Below are 19,864 nucleotides of genomic sequence, written 5' to 3'. Positions count from 1 at the left end.
CTGTGGTTTTGGACTGGTCAGGATGCTGTGCTGCCAACACTGACTGGTATCATTACTGGTATCAGGAGCTGAAGCCCAGAGAGGAAAGTGCCTGCTAGTATTAATTCTAGGATCTGATCTGGGGTCCAATTCTTTAGAGGTCTCATGTCTTTCATTTTTGCATCTGGAGTGTGAATTTTTGCACCTCGTCTGCAGTTTGATTTAGGTGTCTGGTCTAATATCAGAATCCTTCAAAAGGAACCTGAAGACCTACCTCTTCCCACAAGCCTACAACCTGCAGTAGCCACCAAACCGCTACATGACCAGCTCTCCCCTCACCTACTGTATCCTCACCCATCCCTTGTAGATTGTGAGCCCTTGCGGGCAAGGTCCTCTCTACTCTTGTACCAGTTGTGACTTGTATTGTTTCAGATTATTGTCTTTTATTATGTATACCCCTCCTCACATGTAAAGCACCATAGATTAAATGTCTTGTTGAAGGCTGTAGTTTAAGGTCTGAATAATTTTGTACCTATGGTCTTGGGTCAGAATTAATTTTGAAGTCTGATGGTAACTTTCTAGATCTTTCATTCTCTTAAAGACAAATATAGGTAGTGACATCCCAAACTATTTTTTCCCCAGAGGGTCCCTAGTCATAGAATCATTGAATGTTAGAGTTGAAAGGGACCTCCAGGGTCATCGTGTCCAACCCCCTGCCCAATGTAGGATTCACTAACCCATCTCAGACAGATGTCTGTCCAGCCTCTGAAGACTTCCATTGAAGGAGAACTCACCACCTCTCGTGGCAGCCTGCTCCACTCATTGATCACCATCACTGTGAAAAAGTTTTGTCTAATATCTAGTGCCGACATTTCAGGAAATCCTGCCCCAATGACGGAGCCTGTGTTTAGATACTGTACAATATCACGTCTGTCACATATATGTATCTAACACGAGGCCGACCCTGAGCATAGACCTATTGTTAGGAATCACTGGGGATCTTGATCATGGACTCCACCAGTTATCAGCCCCCTGCGTTACCCCTAATAATCCAGAGCAATGTATCCCTAAGCTCCATAGATCCGCAGCGATCACCCCCTGCCCGCTGTGATCGTGACGTAACAGAACTGCTGTAATGTCACTCTCTAAACAGAGCCATTACGCTTCGCCACTCAGACCTGGAAATCAATTAGTTTTTTTTCTTCAAATTAAAAGGCAGGTGATTAAATCATGAAATCAGTTCAGCGGTAATGAATAAATAAAGCAGAGTGTCCTGCGCAGAGTCACTGCCCTGGGAAAAAAGGCACCAATCTAGGCCTGGGGACCACAAATGTCCGTACACAGCACAGAATGTGCTTCTTAAAAGGGGAATAACTCCTGAAACAGCCATAATAGTGATTTAAAGGGAAACGGTCAGTTGACTAGATTTTTCACCGGTAACTCTCAGTTAGGAGGCGCCTTTTCACCCCATCAGTGATTTTCTGAAATCCCAATCAACGAGTTAATAAAAAGGCTCGTTTCCTCCCTCTAAAATAGTGACAATGTCTCAATTCGCATAGCGAGAGTCTTTATCACCATCTAGTGGTCATAAGTGGTACTGCACCTGTATTCAAAATCAAGTGTCCTACCCACCAATTTGTCCATATGCCATGCTGATGAGACGCTCATTCACCAGTTTGTCAGTCCGCGGGTTCCTGGGCTGTCTCTTCATTATGTCACTTTCAGCGGCTTCATACGCCAGGGAGATCGCAGGTACCTGGATCAGATAGGGTAAAACAGAAAAACTGACAAATCAGTAAGGTGGTCTGTAGTCATTTTATGTCTGGAGACTATATTTTGTGGAATACCCCTATTTATCAACGTCTGACAGTAGTGAGGCATGAGGTTCAAGACAAATTATGCCTCATTAAAATCAGTCCTTATGAGGCGAGAGAGGAGACATACGCACCATGTCAGTGCCCAGATCGATGCACAAAATGGTAACCGTGCCCAGAGGAAGAGGGATATTGGCGATGATGAAAAGTAAAAATGGCGTGATTTCTGGGATGTTACTGGTCAGTGTGTATGCGATGGATTTTTTCAAGTTGTCGAAAATCAGACGTCCTTAAAAAAAAAAAAATAGACTTACTATATTTCATAATATTACTTAGGAGGACAGTAACATCACACCGATTAGTGGGAGAACTAATTCAACTCAGAGGTCACATGAAAAACTTCCTTGTGGTCCTGACGCTTTAGAATCAGGACGAGTCAGGACTTTTGGGGTGTCAAGGCTTGTGTACTTACCTGTCCGGGCTCTGCTTTCTCCCTCTCCACTATAGTGTGCATTGCTGGCAGCTGCATGCCCCATGAGTATTCAAGTAGTAGTGCACCCTGAGGCCATGTGTGCTGTCAAGGGGGTCTAACCACACATCCCCTATGCTGAAAACAGCTACCTGATTGACCTGTCACCAAAGCTGTTCCTGAGTGCCATCTGCACATTCAGCTGTCCCTCAGCAAGGTGCCCAGTTGCCTACTCACTTCTGCTGTTCCTGTGTACAGGCCGCACATTGAACGTTGCTTTAAAAGGAACCTGTCACCCACAAAATGGAAGTTGAGCTAAGCCCAATGGCATCAGGGGCTTATCTACAGCAGTCTGTAATGCTGTAGATAAGCCCCCGATGTATCCTGAAAGATGAGAAAAAGAGGTTAGATTATACTCACCCAGGGGCAATCCGATTCAATGGGTGTTGCGGTCCGGTCCGGGGCCTCCCATCTTCTTAGGATGACGTCCTCTTCTTGTCTTCATGCTGCTCTGTCTACTTTGTGTGCGTCCGCACACTAAACCTTGTCTACTTGTCTCTGCTTATTTAAGGTAGTGTCTGCACACTCAGATCTGCTACATCAAGTTGCCTGCAGACCCACTTGTCGATTTACGGTAAGTGCTGCCCGCACCACCATCTCTGCTGCATCTACTGCATCCATCTCTGTTGATCCGTATTCCATCCCGGATATTAAGGTTTACCTGTCCAGGTACTGGACAGCTTATCATGCACCACTACATTGTCACCTGGGGTCCCTGCTATTCACCCCGATTTTGCAGAATCTACCTCACCTGATAAGCCATAACCATTTTTAATTTCCTCTCCCTTCTGTTTGGCATAGCTACCAGGGGGCAAAGGGTGCGGTCACTCCAGGCTCAGCGCTCGGAGGAGCCATGCTACCCTTATATATTGGCGTGCGCAGCTCGCGGATATAGTTAAGATCTGCAGTAGAGCAGGGAGACACGGTCTCCTTACACCACCTCTCTCCGTTCTGAACAAGGCAGGTCGCTTTAAGCCTGTGGTCTACAGAACTGCATCTGAGTCCCAGCACATTGACATCATCACTCCGCACTGGGCCTCTGACATCCTATGCGTGCACCAGCGCTTTGCAGGTGGACCTCTCAGGATCCTGCATTAGTTGAGTATATGTTTTATATTTTAATGAAAACTTGTGATGTGACTATAGGGGCAACATAAACAATGAGAGAGGGGGCCCATCATACATTGAAAGGGCTATTGTGAGGGGCCCTCAAAGTGTGGGGCCATTATACTGTTCGGGTATTACTGTGGTGGGCCATAATATATTGAAGCAGCTTATGTGGGGGCCATTACACTGTTAAGGTACTACTGTGGGGGCCATTATATAGTGTGGCAGTAAATGTGGGTGCAATTATACTGTTCGGGTACTACTATGGGGGCCATTATATAGAGTGGAGGCAGTATACAGTTTGAGGTCTACTGTGAGGGCCATTATACAGCATGACAGCTAATGTGGGAGCCATTATACAGTTTAGGGACCCTAAAAGTGTGGTGTGGGAACCACTGTGGAGGACATTATTATATTATTTGTTGTGAATTCTGTGGCAGAGCTCCCTCCTGTGGTCACGAGTGGTACTGCGGCTTCTGAGTTTCCTTCCTCAGGTGATGTGGTGAAATCGTTAGGTGCTGCTCTATTTAACTCCACCTAGTGCTTTGCTCCTGGCCTCCAGTCAATGTTCTAGTATTGGTCTTGCTTCCTCCTGGATCGTTCCTGTGGCCGTCTGCTCTGCATAAGCTAAGTTTTGCTTGTGTTATTTTTGTTTTGCTATTTTTTTCTGTCCAGCTTGCTTAATTGTTTTTTCTTGCTTGCTGGAAGCTCTGGGACGCAGAGGGAGCACCTCCGTACCGTTAGTCGGTGCGGAGGGTCTTTTTGCCCCTCTGCGTGGTTGTTTGTAGGGTTTTGTGTTGACCGCAAAGTTATCTTTCCTATCTTCGGTCTGTTCAGTAAGTTGGGCCTCACTTTGCTAAATCTATTTCATCTCTGCGTTTGTATTTTCATCTCTACTCACAGTCATTATATGTGGGGGGCTGCCTTTTCCTTTGGGGTATTTCTCTGAGGCAAGGTAGGCTTGTTTTTCTATCTTAGGCCTAGCTAGTTTCTCAGGCTGTGCCGAGTTGCATAGGGAGCGTTAGGCGCAATCCACGGCTGCCTCTAGTGTGGTTGGATAGGATTAGGGATTGCGGTCAGCAGAGTTCCCACGTCTCAGAGCTCGTCCTATGTCTTTTGGTTATTGTCAGGTCACTTTGTGTGCTCTGAACTTCAAGGTTCATTGTGGTTCTGAATTACCTAATCATAACAGTACTGGAGGCCCAAAGTACTAATGCTTCTCAATAGAGGGAAAAAAAGAAGTTCTGAGACCATTTTTTTTTTGTTTGCACTGTGTTTTGCCTTTTTTTTTCCCCTAGACATTTGGGTGGTTCAGGACACAGGTGTAGTGATGGACATTAAAGGTCTGTCTTCATGTGTGGATCATCTCACTGCAAGAGTACAAAATATTCAAGACTTTGTGGTTCAGAATTCTATGTTAGAACCAAGAATTCCTATTCCTGATTTGTTTTCTGGAGATAGAGCAAAATTTCTGAGTTTCAAAAATAATTGTAAACTGTTTCTGGCTTTGAAACCCCGCTCCTCTGGTGACCCAGTTCAACAAGTTAGGATCATTATTTCTTTATTACGTGGCGACCCTCAAGACTGGGCATTTTCCCTTGCACCTGGAGATCCTGCATTATGTAATATTGATGCGTTTTTCCTGGCGCTCGGATTGCTGTACGATGAACCTAATTCGGTGGATCAGGCAGAGAAAAATTTGCTGGCTCTGTGTCAGGGTCAGGATGAGATAGAGATTTATTGTCAGAAGTTTAGAAAGTGGTCCGTGCTCACTCAATGGAATGAAGGTGCGCTGGCAGCTATTTTCAGAAAGGGTCTCTCTGAAGCCCTTAAGGATGTCATGGTGGGATTTCCCATGCCTGCTGGTCTGAATGAGTCTATGTCTTTGGCCATTCAGATCGGTCGAAGCTTGCGTGAGCGTAAATCTGTGCACCATTTGGCGGTATTATCCGAGCATAAACCTGAGCCTATGCAGTGCGATAGGACTTTGACCAGAGTTGAACGGCAAGAACACAGACGTCAGAATGGGCTGTGTTTCTACTGTGGTGATTCCACTCATGCTATCTCCGATTGTCCTAAGCGCACTAAGCGGTTCGCTAGGTCTGCCACCATTGGTACGGTACAGTCAAAATTTCTTTTGTCCGTTACTTTGATCTGCTCTTTGTCAACTTATTCTGTCATGGCATTTGTGGATTCAGGCGCTGCCCTGAATTTGATGGACTTGGAGTATGCTAGGCGTTGTGGGTTTTTCTTGGAGCCCTTGCAGTGTCCTATTCCATTGAGAGGAATTGATGCTACGCCTTTGGCCAAGAATAAGCCTCAGTACTGGACCCAGCTGACCATGTGCATGGCTCCTGCACATCAGGAGGATATTCGCTTTCTGGTGTTGCATAATCTGCATGATGTGGTCGTGTTGGGGTTGCCATGGCTACAAGTCCATAACCCAGTATTAGATTGGAAATCAATGTCTGTGTCCAGCTGGGGTTGTCAGGGGGTACATGGTGATGTCCCATTTCTGTCTATTTCGTCATCCACCCCTTCTGAGGTCCCAGAGTTCTTGTCTGATTACCGGGATGTATTTGATGAGCCCAAGTCCAATGCCCTACCTCCGCATAGGGATTGTGATTGTGCTATCGATTTGATTCCTGGTAGTAAGTTTCCTAAAGGTTGACTGTTTAATTTATCTGTACCTGAGCACGCCGCTATGCGGAGTTACGTGAAGGAGTCCTTGGAGAAGGGTCATATTCGCCCGTCATCGTCGCCATTGGGAGCGGGGTTCTTTTTTGTGGCCAAGAAGGATGGTTCGCTGAGACCTTGCATAGATTACCGCCTTCTAAATAAAATCACGGTCAAATTTCAGTACCCCTTTGCCGCTGCTATCTGATTTGTTTGCTCGGATCAAGGGGGCTAGTTGGTTCACCAAGATAGATCTTCGTGGTGCGTATAATCTTGTGCGTATTAAGCGGGGCGATGAATGGAAAACTGCATTTAATACGCCCGAGGGCCATTTTGAGTACCTAGTTATGCCTTTCGGACTTGCCAATGCTCCATCGGTGTTTCAGTCCTTTATGCATGACATCTTCCGAGAGTACCTGGATGAATTCCTGATTGTATACTTGGATGATATTTTGGTCTTCTCGGATGATTGGGAGTCTCATGTGAAGCAGGTCAGAATGGTGTTCCAGGTCCTGCGTGCTAATTCTTTGTTTGTGAAGGGATCAAAGTGTCTCTTTGGTGTTCAGAAGGTTTCATTTTTGGGGTTCATTTTTTCCCCTTCTACTATCGAGATGGACCCTGTTAAGGTCCAGGCCTTCTATGATTGGACTCAGCCGACATCTCTGAAGAGTCTGCAAAAGTTCCTTGGCTTTGCTAATTTTTATCGTCGCTTCATCTGTAATTTTTCTAGTATTGCTAAACCATTGACCGATTTGACCAAGAAGGGTGCTGATGTGGTCAATTGGTCTTCTGCTGCTGTGGAAGCTTTTCAAGAGTTGAAGCGTCGTTTTTCTTCTGCCCCTGTGTTGTGTCAACCAGATGTTTCGCTTCCGTTCCAGGTCGAGGTTGATGCTTCTGAAATTGGAGCGGGGGCTGTTTTGTCGCAGAGAAGTTCTGATTGCTCGGTGATGAAACCATGCGCCTTCTTTTCCAGGAAGTTTTCGCCTGCTGAGCGAAATTATGATGTTGGCAATCGAGAGTTGCTGGCCATGAAGTGGGCATTCGAGGAGTGGCGTCATTGGCTTGAAGGAGCTAAGCATCGCGTGGTGGTCTCTTGACTGATCACAAGAACTTGACTTATCTCGAGTCTGCCAAACGGTTGAATCCTAGACAGGCTTGTTGGTCGCTGTTTTTCTCCCGTTTTGACTTTGTGGTTTCGTACCTTCCGGGCTCTAAAAATGTGAAGGCGGATGCCCTGTCTAGGAGTTTTGTGCCCGACTCTCCGGGTTTGTCTGAGCCGGCGGGTATTCTCAAAGAGGGAGTAATTTTGTCTGCCATCTCCCCTGATTTGCGGCGGGTGCTGCAAAAATTTCAGGCTAATAAACCTGATCGTTGCCCAGCGGAGAAACTGTTTGTCCCTGATAGGTGGACGAATAAAGTTATCTCTGAGGTTCATTGTTCGGTGTTGGCTGGTCATCCTGGAATCTTTGGTACCAGAGATTTAGTGGCTAGATCCTTTTGGTGGCCGTCTCTGTCGCGGGATGTGCGTTCTTTTGTGCAGTCCTGTGGGATTTGTGCTCGGGCTAAGCCCTGCTGTTCTCGTGCCAGTGGGTTGCTTTTGCCCTTGCCGGTCCCGAAGAGGCCTTGGACACATATCTCTATGGATTTTATTTCGGATCTCCCCGTCTCTCAAAAAATGTCGGTCATTTGGGTGGTTTGTGATCGCTTCTCTAAGATGATCCATTTGGTACCCTTGTTTAAATTACCTTCCTCCTCTGATTTGGTGCCATTGTTCTTCCAGCATGTGGTTCGTTTACATGGCATTCCAGAGAACATCGTTTCTGACAGAGGTTCCCAGTTTGTTTCGAGGTTTTGGCGAGCTTTTTGTGCTAGGATGGGCATTGATTTGTCTTTTTCCTCGGCTTTCCATCCTCAGACTAATGGCCAGACCGAACGAACCAATCAGACCTTGGAAACATATCTGAGATGCTTTGTTTCTGCTGATCAGGATGATTGGGTGTCCTTCTTGCCTTTGGCTGAGTTCGCCCTTAATAATCGGGCCAGCTCGGCTACCTTGGTTTCGCCGTTTTTCTGCAACTCTGGGTTCCATCCTCGTTTCTCTTCAGGGCAGGTTGAGTCTTCGGACTGTCCTGGTGTGGATACGGTGGTGGACAGGTTACAGCAGATTTGGACTCATGTAGTGGACAATTTGACCTTGTCCCAGGAGAAGGCTCAACGTTTCGCTAATCGCAGACGCTGTGTGGGTCCCCGACTTCGTGTTGGGGATTTGGTTTGGTTGTCATCTCGTCATATTCCTATGAAGGTTTCCTCTCCTAAGTTTAAGCCTCGTTTCATTGGTCCGTATAGGATTTCTGAGGTTCTTAATCCTGTGTCTTTTCGTTTGACCCTTCCAGATTCTTTTTCCATCCATAACGTATTCCATAGGTCATTGTTGCGGAGATACGTGGCACCTATGGTTCCATCTGTTGATCCTCCTGCCCCGGTTTTGGTGGAGGGGGAGTTGGAGTATATTGTGGAGAAGATTTTGGATTCTCGTGTTTCGAGACGGAAACTCCAGTATCTGGTTAAGTGGAAGGGTTATGGTCAGGAAGATAATTCCTGGGTCTTTGCCTCTGATGTCCATGCTGCCGATCTTGTTCGTGCCTTTCATATGGCTCATCCTGGTCGGCCTGGGGGCTCTGGTGAGGGTTCGGTGACCCCTCCTCAAGGGGGGGGTACTGTTGTGAATTCTGTGGCAGAGCTCCCTCCTGTGGTCACGAGTGGTACTGCGGCTTCTGAGTTTCCTTCCTCAGGTGATGTGGTGAAATCGTTAGGTGCTGCTCTATTTAACTCCACCTAGTGCTTTGCTCCTGGCCTCCAGTCAATGTTCTAGTATTGGTCTTGCTTCCTCCTGGATCGTTCCTGTGGCCGTCTGCTCTGCATAAGCTAAGTTTTGCTTGTGTTATTTTTGTTTTGCTATTTTTTCTGTCCAGCTTGCTTAATTGTTTTTTCTTGCTTGCTGGAAGCTCTGGGACGCAGAGGGAGCACCTCCGTACCGTTAGTCGGTGCGGAGGGTCTTTTTGCCCCTCTGCGTGGTTGTTTGTAGGGTTTTGTGTTGACCGCAAAGTTATCTTTCCTATCTTCGGTCTGTTCAGTAAGTTGGGCCTCACTTTGCTAAATCTATTTCATCTCTGCGTTTGTATTTTCATCTCTACTCACAGTCATTATATGTGGGGGGCTGCCTTTTCCTTTGGGGTATTTCTCTGAGGCAAGGTAGGCTTGTTTTTCTATCTTAGGCCTAGCTAGTTTCTCAGGCTGTGCCGAGTTGCATAGGGAGCGTTAGGCGCAATCCACGGCTGCCTCTAGTGTGGTTGGATAGGATTAGGGATTGCGGTCAGCAGAGTTCCCACGTCTCAGAGCTCGTCCTATGTCTTTTGGTTATTGTCAGGTCACTTTGTGTGCTCTGAACTTCAAGGTTCATTGTGGTTCTGAATTACCTAATCATAACAATTATTATAAAGTGTGAGGGCTATTATGGAAGGTCATCAAAGTGTGGGAACTACTGAAGGGTCAGTATAAGGACCATTTTCCAGTGTGGGAGCTAATGTGGGAACTATTCTACAATTTGGAGACTATGTTGGGGGCAGTCATACAGTGTGAGGGGGTCATCATACAGCGTGGGTTCATTATATAGTTTAGAGGCTACTGAGGGGTCCATCAAAGATTGTGGGGGCTACTGTGGGAGTCATTATATAGTGTTGGAGCTAATTTGAGGACCATTATACAGTGTGGGAGTGTGTGGGGGCCATTATATAGAGTGAGAGTGTTAGTTTATTGTGTTTGAGGGAGCAATGTGGGCATACCGTGCATAGGAGACATGTGGGTCCACCATACTGTGCATACGGGAGCTGTGGGCACACCATATTGTTCATGAGGGAGCTGTGGGTCCACCATACTGTGCATAGGGAACGGGAGCTGTAGGTCCACCATACTATGCATAGGGGAGCTGTAGCTCCACCATACTATGCGTAGCGGAGCTGTAGGTCCACCATACTATGCATAGGGGAGCTGTAGCTCCACCATACTATGCGTAGCGGAGCTGTAGGTCCACCATACTATGCATAGGGGAGCTGTAGGTCCACCATACTATGCATAGGGGAGCTGTAGCTCCACCATACTATGCATAGGGGAGCTGTAGGTCCACCATACTATGCATAGGGGAGCTGTAGGTCCACCATACTATGCATAGGGGAGCTGTAGGTCCACCATACTATGCATAGGGGAGCTGTATATCCACCATACTATGCATAGCGGAGCTGTAGGTCCACCATACTATGCATAGGGGAGCTGTAGGTCCACCATACTATGCATAGGGGAGCTGTAGGTCCACCATACTATGCATAGGGGAGCTGTAGCTCCACCATACTATGCATAGGGGAGCTGTAGCTCCACCATACTATGCATAGGGGAGCTGTAGGTCCACCATACTATGCATAGGGGAGATGTGGGCCCACTAAACTGTGCATAGGGGAGCTGTGGGCCCATCATACTGTGCATAGGGGAGCTGTGGGCCCAACATACTGTGCATAGGGATGCTGTGGGCCCAACATACTGCATGGGGGATCTGTGGGCCCACCATACTGTGCATAGGGAAGTTGTGGGTCCACCATGCTGTGCATAGAGGAGCTGTGGGTCCACCATACTGTGCATAGGAGAGCTCTTGGCCCACTATACTGTGCATAGGGTAGCTGTGGGCCCACCATATTGTGCATGTTGTAATCTGTGCAGCCGAGTCTTGGAGAAGTCGTCATGTTGGTCTGGGCCAGATGGAAAAGACGTAAAAAGTGTGTGACTCCATCAGAAAGAACGTCAGCTGTAATAATATATAACTGTCCTGCAATAACTTGTATGTTGTGCAGGACTGTTGTCTACCACTATATGTCACTGTATGGCGGTAATATCAGTTCTGGTCTTTGTATAGAGATGTATTTTCAGCCTGGCCATCTGCCGAGCTTCCCCTATACTCACTATTGGGGTGCGCCATCGTAGTTGTAACAAGGGCCCGCTCAGAAGTTTCACCCCACTTGAGCTACCAAGGTATTAGTGAGGCTCCCATAAAAATGGGAAATCTCCTTGACTGTTTGAAAAAAAGGGAAATGTTCCCACAGTTGAGAAAGTCCTCTGAAACCTCCCAGATGTAAGGTTTCCAGTAGGCCTTTTTGTGCGTGACACTGGGATGTTCCATCATAAGATGGAGTACTGGCAGCTAATCACTAATCCAGGGGGTGGCGAATGTCAGGTTTGGCTTAAAGACGGCAATCGGTGAATTGTACCAACCTGTGGGCACCAATAGGACATTGTATGCTAGGCCCTGATTTCTGGGGCTCTAATCTTCATTTCCTATGTAGATAAATGCAATAAATTGTTCCCTGCTGTCAGCCATTCATTATTTTTCATGGATTGTGATTTTACAAACCTTCCTCCACTCCGGTCACAATGGAAGCAAAGTTATCGTCCAGTAAGATCATGTCTGCTGCTTGCTTGGAAACGTCGGAGCCTGCTATGCCCATGGCCACCCCAATATCTGCTTTCTTCAGGGCTGGGGAGTCATTGACACCATCTCCTGTCACCGCCACTATAGCACCCTGCGGAGGAGAGAATACTGAGTTATGGTGCTGGCATCCCATAAATTTGGACATTATGAGGGTCGTGAATGACATTGGAACATTTTGTGAAGGTCAGTTGCCAAAAATGTGACTTAAAGTTCTCCTCCTCCACACTTCACCTGTCTCTGACAACCCTCCACGATGATCAGCTTCTGCTGTGGCGACGTCCGAGCGAATACGATCTCTGTGTGGTTCTTCAGTATGTCATCCAGCTGCTCCGAGGTCATGTCCTTCAGGTCCGTGCCGTGGACCACACAAGCTTTGGCTTCCCTGGAAAGATGATAAAAGTTGGTTATATTACAGACATGGTCTATATAATGTAACATTGCCATGCCAGTGATTGGAAACAATTCATGTTGGAGCAGCTAATAGCTCACAGGGCTACATGTTTTTTTTGAGTGGATTTAGGGTATGGCAACACCTAAGCCATATTCTTACTCTGCTCCATAAACTTAATATAAAACTGTTCAGACATTGTTAGCACTAAAATCACCGTATACCAGTGATCATAGTTAACAATAGCCTGCTCCCGGTGAACTTTCTTAAAAGATAACATTAACCATCAGCTCAATGGGACATTATTTTACAGGGGGTGACCTGTAGTACAGCTTCCATTACAGCACCGCTGCCTGGTGGTCAGCCCCTAGACAGCACCGCCACCTGATGGTCATCCCCTGTATGGCACCGTTGCCTGGTGGTCATCCCCTGTACGGCACTGCCGCCTGGTGGTCAGCCCCTGTATTGCACCGTTGTCTGGTGGTCAAGCCCCTGTACTGCACCGTTGCCTGGTGGTCAGCCCCTATATGGCACTACGGCTTGGTGGTCAGCCCCTGTACAGCACCGCAGTGCTCCCTTGTGGTGATACCCTGTACTGCATACTAGTGGTCAAATCTTGTACTGCACCCTTGGGGTCAGACCCTTTATTGCACTGCACACTGTTCATTGAACTCTCGAATATGACTCACCTGGGATTGACATGGCTTACTGGGATGTTAAGCCTATCTGCAATATCTTCTACTGTCTCATTTCCTTCGGAGATGATACCGACACCTTTGGCAATCGCTTTGGCAGTAATGGGATGGTCTCCAGTTACCATGATGACCTGGAACATATGTGCATCAGTGTTTCCAAACGAAAGGTCACTTCTCCAATCTCCTATGCCTCTTGTCTACTGGTAGGGACCACTCCACCAACGAGTAGGTCATCATTAGCGATGGACGAATCCCGGGATGTTTGGGTCTGGTCGAACAGTTAAAGTTTGGTTCGGGTACAAGAACAGTACCCAAACCCAGACCTCATTCACTTGGGTGGGGGGCCCCAACATCCAGTGTTTACCACGCTGTTATGTCCAAAAAATGTATCTCTGATCACCGGCTGATGGGACTACTACTTGTATAACTCTACGCCTCCTGCTGCTAATAACAGCAGGAGTAGGGTGCTAGTGGGAGTATTCTTATGGTGCTAGCGATGATCTCACCAAAGTCGGCTGGGAATGCGGCCTCAGTGTCTGGAGGTAACCTCGATGATGTCGCCGCTAGTCACTGAGGCTGTGCTTGCAGCAGCTCATTCCCCAGTGGTTCTCAGCCTGGACGGTCGCATCTTTACACCGTCCGGGTTCAAAATGTTTATTCCCAGACATGGATTACTGTGTGGGCAGATCAACGGATAAGTAAGGCATATAGTTGTTTTTTAATTTTGTTTTCTTACAGGAGATGAGGGATTCAGTTGAATTAGGCATTAGGTGAGTATAACAGTGTTTTTTATTTTTAAATAAAATAGTAAAAATGTGTTTTTTTTATTTCAAATGAAAGACTTTATTCTGGCTGTGTCTGTAGTCACCATGTACTGTAACTATACTGTAGGATTAGTAATGGATATGTGTATTATAGAAGCCTCTCCATTACTAATCCATGGGCTTGATATCACCAGACAATACAAAGGTGATATCAACCCCACAAATATGAATCCCACTTGCCACCGTTATAGAGCAAGTGGGAAGAGCCGGGCAAAGAAACAAAATTGGTGCATCTAATATATGTGCCTTTTCTGAGGCGGTTGCAAGCTATTTTTAGGCTGGGGGGGCCAATTTCCATGGCCCCTTACCAATCTGAATATACCAACCCCCAGCAGTTTTTTTAAATTATTTACTTGAATAATTTAAAAAAAGGCATGGATATCCCTCTATTCTTGATAACCAGCCTTGCTAAAGTTTGCAGCCCCCAGCTGTGAGTTTTGCCTGGCTGGTAATCAAAAATACAGGGGAACTCAAACTGTTTCTTTTTTTATTTATTTATAGCGCAGGTGCCGGCTGATGAATTGTCCCATCAGTTGCTGCCTGCTGTTGCTGTTATTAGCGACAGAAGGCGTAGGCTGATGGCAGAAGTAGTCCCATCAGCTGACGCCAGTGTGGAAGGTAAACTTTTTAACTCCAATCAGAGCTGAGAACTAACGCTGTCATCTGACAGCATGGAAACCGTTTCGCTCTAACTGGTGGTATTAATCTTACCGCCAATAAGAGCCACCGGTGTTTTTTGTGCAGTCATGTAGATGACAGTGCGAGAAACACCCGGTCTTCGGGGTGCTGAACAGCACAGTAAAACAGACTTCCTGGTGAAGTCCGTGTTCGGGGTCCATGCCAGAACAGTAGGTGTATCTCTAGCCAACATCTGTACAACCACCTTGGTAGTCACACCAGTATAATACCCTATGAAGCATCATCATGTTTCAGTTTTTCTGAAAAGTTTACCTTGATGCCAGCACTGCGGCACTTGCCAACAGCATCCGGTACAGCAGCTCTAGGCGGATCTATCATAGAGATAAGTCCTATGAAGCACAGGTTGGTAATGGGGAAGTTAATTTCATCAGTGTCAAATTTAAATCCACGTGGGAAGGTGTCAGCGGGCATATGGGTGTGGCAGAACCCTAGAGGAAACAGAGTAAAGTCATAAAATGGGCATTTCTAGCTTTGTGATCTTGTTAAATCAGTAAAATCAAAGATGTCTACCCAAGACCCTTTCGCCCAGTCCTCCAAGCTCAAAGTAGGCATTTTGGAAGGCTTCTTTCATCTCCTCATCCAATGGTTGTTCCTCTCCGTGTAACATAATGGACGAACAGCGGTCCAGGATTCTTTCGGGTGCCCCCTTCATGACCAGCAGGTGGCTATCAGGACTGTCCTCACGTTCATGAACAGATAACTATAGAAGTAAGAAAAACAATGTTTTGTGAGGTCATAGCCTCATAATCAACTACAACTATTCAACTATACAACTACAACTACATCCTCCATGTAGTGGGCCACCACTGGCCACCTGCAAGGTATGAAAGTAGATATCTAGATCTTACTGAATGTTCAGAGTATGCCCAATGGCACTATATCTTAGAATCATCAGGTCTGACACAGTAATGTTTTCATCTGCATCAACTACTAACCTGATATTTATTGGTCGAGTTGAAGGGGATCTCTGCCACTTTCGGGTTCCTGTCTCTCATCTTCCTCACTGAACCACAGGAAAGCTCGATACACTTCAGAAGAGCAGACTCAGATGCATCCCCAGCGGTGTCCCGCTGCACAGAGATAATGTGACAAGCTGATTATCCATCCTTTGTCTGAGTAGCTCCAATAATTTATCGATCTCACATCAATCCTTTTATTAACACCTCACCTTGGAGATGGGAATCTTTTCTTGACCCACTTTAAACACAGCACGGTTACAAAGTCCAGCGATTCGAGACAGAGCAGTCCAGGTAGGAGATCGCTTATCAAAGGTGGCTCCTAAAAGGCAAAACAATTGGTGATCATGTAAAGAAGAGGATGATTGTTGGCACCCCTGAAGATATTACTATTATGACTCAATGCTGTGGTGTGTTGCGCTATTGTAATGTCTGTATGTTGATGTCTGATGCAACTGTTTATGGCAGTATACCAAGAGCTTTATTTTTTACACTGATGGAAATTACTATGATTTCATGATTTTATACATCATCGCATAATCATTGCTAGAATGCCAGGATATTAGGGAAAAGAGGACATAACACTGCAGATAGAAGGGCAGTGAAGAACTATTAGAGTCCAAACCCTACAACATTGAGCAGTTTCGGGAACATAAGGGATGTTTGCTAGGAAGGTCTAGTTAGTTTGGTTAGTGAGAACTGAGAACAATTGCAGAGGGAGTGTGAAAACTGTAGGTCAAGAAGGAAGAACAGTTGTAGAAAGCCTAACAACCGAAATATAAACGTGGCGGATACAGTCAGAACATCCTTGGTGCCAAGGAACATAAAGTAGAGAGGATGGAGAGCTCAGCCACAGATGGTATGAATCCGAGAGCCCAGGAAGGTATAACTGTGAATTTGTGGAGACCCCAAGATAGCAAAGGATAAGAAGTGCGGGTTATTGCCGCAAGGCATTACTGGGAACGGGGCGTCGCGAGGAGCATCGCTAAACGCCTGGGCTGGATCCGGGGGCCGCCGGAAGGTGAGTATATAACAATTTTTTATTTTCATTCTTTATTTAACAGGGATATGGTGCCCACATTGCTATATACTATGTGGGCTGTGATATATACTAAGTGGGCTGTGTTATATAGTGCATGGGCTGTGTTATATACTGCGTGGGCTGTTTTATATACTACGTCGCTGTGCTATATACTATGTGGGCTGTGCTATATACTACGTGGCTGTGCAATATACTACATGGCTGTGCAATATAGTAGGTGGGCTGTGCTATATACTACGTGGCTGTGCTATATACTACGTGGCTATGCAATATACTACGTGGCTGTGCAATATACTACGTGGCTGTGCTATATACTACATGGCTGTTATATACAACGTGGCTGTGCTATATACTACGTGGGCTGTGTTATATGCTACGTGGGCTGTGAGACTCTTTCGCCCGGGGCCCTCAAAAACCTGGAGCTCACGCTGGCTTCACTGATTGGTCGTGCCCGGCCGGCCGTGAACAATCAGCGACAGACGCAGTCCGGCCGCGAATTGGCGCGAGATTTGAACCACCCTTCGCTAATTGGTCGCACCTGGCCGGCCAAATCCTGAGTATTCATTACATTATTCTGAAATCTTCATAAATAAACTACATACATATTCTAGAATACCCGATGCGTTAGAATCGGGCCACCATCTAGTATGTAATAAATGCCTGAAGTTTACCAAGTTATGTACCGGATATTAACTGTATACACTGTCCATCAATACCTCCAGTAAACTAAAGTTTAATTTTCTTCTACTGGAAATACTCTTACCAGATCTGTGGGTATCATATTTTTTATGTGAACAATATGCAACTTGAAGGGAAGATGTCCAAAGAGGTGATCACCACACATGAGAATGATTTCATTTCACTGGTGTTTTGGGATGTGAAGAAATCCCTTGGTCTGTGTGACCCTTACAATTAGGTCAGGTAGCCTGCAGTATCTTTATGGATAATCCACCCCTGACCCCAACCAAAGAATGGCGATTGATATTATGTATTATCCCAGCCTTAAGTGATGACCAAGTATTTCCCAAACCTGACTGGTCCTCTGTGGTGTCTGCCTCGTGAATTTGGTTATCAAACCACATATGTGCCACGGTCATTCTGTTCTGTGTCAGGGTTCCTGTCTTATCAGAGCAGATTGTTGATGTAGATCCCAAAGTCTCCACAGCTTCCAGGTTCTTCACAAGGCAATTCTTACGAGCCATCCGCTTAGCAGTCAGTGTTAAGCACACCTATGAAGAAGCCATATAAGACAATGAAATAGGACTGAGCTTGTTATTTCACATCTATATTATTTAATAGTGACTAGAGAGGTCTGCACCTCACCGTGACTGTGGCCAGGAGACCCTCGGGCACATTAGCCACTATGATACCAATAAGAAATATTACAGCTTCAAGCCAAGAATAGCCAAGGATGAGGGAAAGGACGAAAAAGGAGACTCCAAGGAAGACAGCCACTCCGGTGATGATGTGGATGAAGTGCTCTATCTCCATGGCGATAGGAGTGCGGCCTACTTCCAAGCCTGAAGCCAGAGTGGCAATACGGCCCATTACTGTGCGGTCTCCTGTTGCTATGACAATACCTCGAGCTGTCCCTACAAATAAAGAAGGAAATCTGAGTGATTCAAGATCTTTTGTCTCATGAGCAAAGGGGGCTACATTACCAGGACAAAAATACCAACTATATAATTTGCTATGGGGTGTGCAGTCTCGGGGTGGCCTAGCACACAAGATACTCACACTAGGCAGTGTCAGGAGTTTAGGGTAATTAGTACCTAAAGGTCAAGAGGACCCATTGAGAATGAGACTGGTAAATACGGTGGGGTCTGCCTTATCTAAGGTCTTATAACTAAGGTAATTAAGGAGCCAAATCTTAGTTCTGATCATTTGGGAGTCTGTTCCTGAGTTCAAATACTTTAGGGGTCTGATCTAAAGGCTAAAAATTTAAAGGATGGGTCTGGGGTCTGACATTTATTTTTTTGGGGGGGTGTCTGATAATTTACAGTGATAAGGAGTATGTCAATTTAGGAGTCTGGTTTAGGTATGGTGTTTTAGAGGTCTAATAATTTAGGATTAGGAGTTTGGGTATTCTAACTTAAACCCCTTAATGACAGCCAATACGTCTTTTTACTGGCCTGAGCTATAAGAGAATAGCATCCTCATACAGGTAACAATCCAGCAGCTGTCAGCTGTACACTATAGCTGACAACTTGCTGCATCAGCCACAATCAGTGTTGGCACCGTCCATATCTGTTTAACCCCTTAGATGCTGCTGTCAATAGTGACTACATCATATAAATGGTTAACAGAATGTGGGGGCTCCCTCTTTATTCCCATCGGCACCCTGAGATCATGATTGTGTGGTCCTGATGTTTGTCATGGCATTTCACAAGCAAATAGCGGCCTTATAGAGTCTGACGGGTGTAGTAATCTGTTCAGAAGTTAGCGACATTTAGGTGGTAAAAATCTACTTTGTCATTCTTGTCACGTCACTTTACATTAATTCCTGAAAAGTACCTGAAGGGTTAATAAACTACCCGACAGCAGTTTCCAATATGTCAAGGGGTGCTGTTTTTAAAATAGTTTCACTTTTTGGGTTTTTCCATTATATATGACCCTAAAGTCATTTCAAACCTGGATAGGTCCCTAAACATAATAATTTTGTAAATTTCCATGAAAAAATGAAAAATTACTGCTACATTTTTAAACCTCCAAAAATACAAACAAAATCAAATAACATTTTACAAATGGTGCTGAGTCAAAGCCGACATGTGGGAAATGTTATTTGTTAGTGTTTTTCTATGGTATGACTATCTGAATTAAAGAGATAATCAGTTTGAAAATTGCTAATTTTTTAAACTTTTTGTCAAATTTCTGATATTTTTTCTATAAATAAATACAAAACATATCAACCTAAATTCACCATTATCATAAAGTATAATGTGTCACAAAAAAAAATCTCAAAATCAGTGGAATTTGTCAAAGCATTCCAGAGTTACCACATAAAGTGACACTGGTCAGATTTTTAAAATTGGGCTCTGTCACTCTGTCAATAATTTACGAGTCTGGTCTCACTTCAGATTTAGAATAAAAAGTATGATCATTTTGGGGTCTGTTTCAGTGTCTTGTATTTTAAGGACAAAGGTTATGATTATTTAGGGATCTTGTCTACAGTGTGAAAATGTACTGGTCTGTTCTGAGGTCTGATTTAGAGGTCTGTTAATTAGGATGTGAAAATTTGATGTCTTGTTTCGGTTTTGAATTTAAGATTGCAATTATGATAATTTAGGAGCCTCCTCTGGGTTAGGTAAATTTATGAGTTTGGGCAATGACAGTTTTGGGGAATAGTCTGGGGTTTAATAATTTATGTTTTTGTGGACTGAAAGCAAAAGCTCTAATTCAAGGATCTGGTCTGGATTACTTTAGCTGTGTGCACACGTTCCGGATTTTTTGCGTTTTTTCACACTAAAAACACGATAAAATTTTTGTGCACATATTGCGTTTTTTTCCACAAAGAAAATGCATCACGGTAAAAACGCAGCATGTTCATTAGTTTTGCTGATTTTTCATGGATTTCCCGCTAATTAATGCATTGGGAAGCTCAGGAAAAAAAAAAAAAATCTGC

The 19,864-nt window shown here is 45.3% G+C and overlaps 1 protein-coding gene across 2 annotated transcripts in view; it reads right to left on the bottom strand.

The window, feature by feature from the left end:
- LOC138639149 (sodium/potassium-transporting ATPase subunit alpha-2) overlaps positions 1-19,864 on the bottom strand; it is a 64,067-nt gene that overhangs the window by 12,997 nt on the left and 31,206 nt on the right. For both annotated transcript variants that reach the window (XM_069728737.1, XM_069728736.1), the window contains 11 exons: positions 17,566-17,834; positions 17,273-17,471; positions 15,413-15,522; positions 15,180-15,314; positions 14,755-14,944; positions 14,497-14,672; positions 12,716-12,852; positions 11,870-12,020; positions 11,561-11,729; positions 1,928-2,082; positions 1,612-1,735 (listed from right to left, as the gene is read on the bottom strand). In XM_069728737.1, the coding sequence (XP_069584838.1) occupies positions 1,612-1,735; positions 1,928-2,082; positions 11,561-11,729; positions 11,870-12,020; positions 12,716-12,852; positions 14,497-14,672; positions 14,755-14,944; positions 15,180-15,314; positions 15,413-15,522; positions 17,273-17,471; positions 17,566-17,834 (1,815 nt within the window). The remainder of the gene's footprint in view (positions 1-1,611; positions 1,736-1,927; positions 2,083-11,560; positions 11,730-11,869; positions 12,021-12,715; positions 12,853-14,496; positions 14,673-14,754; positions 14,945-15,179; positions 15,315-15,412; positions 15,523-17,272; positions 17,472-17,565; positions 17,835-19,864) is intronic.

The sequence above is a fragment of the Ranitomeya imitator genome, chromosome 1, assembly GCF_032444005.1.
Source record: "Ranitomeya imitator isolate aRanImi1 chromosome 1, aRanImi1.pri, whole genome shotgun sequence".
NCBI classification, from domain to species: domain Eukaryota; kingdom Metazoa; phylum Chordata; class Amphibia; order Anura; family Dendrobatidae; genus Ranitomeya; species Ranitomeya imitator.
Note: the sequence above shows the minus strand (reverse complement) of the source record. Positions and strands in the feature narration are given on the sequence as shown.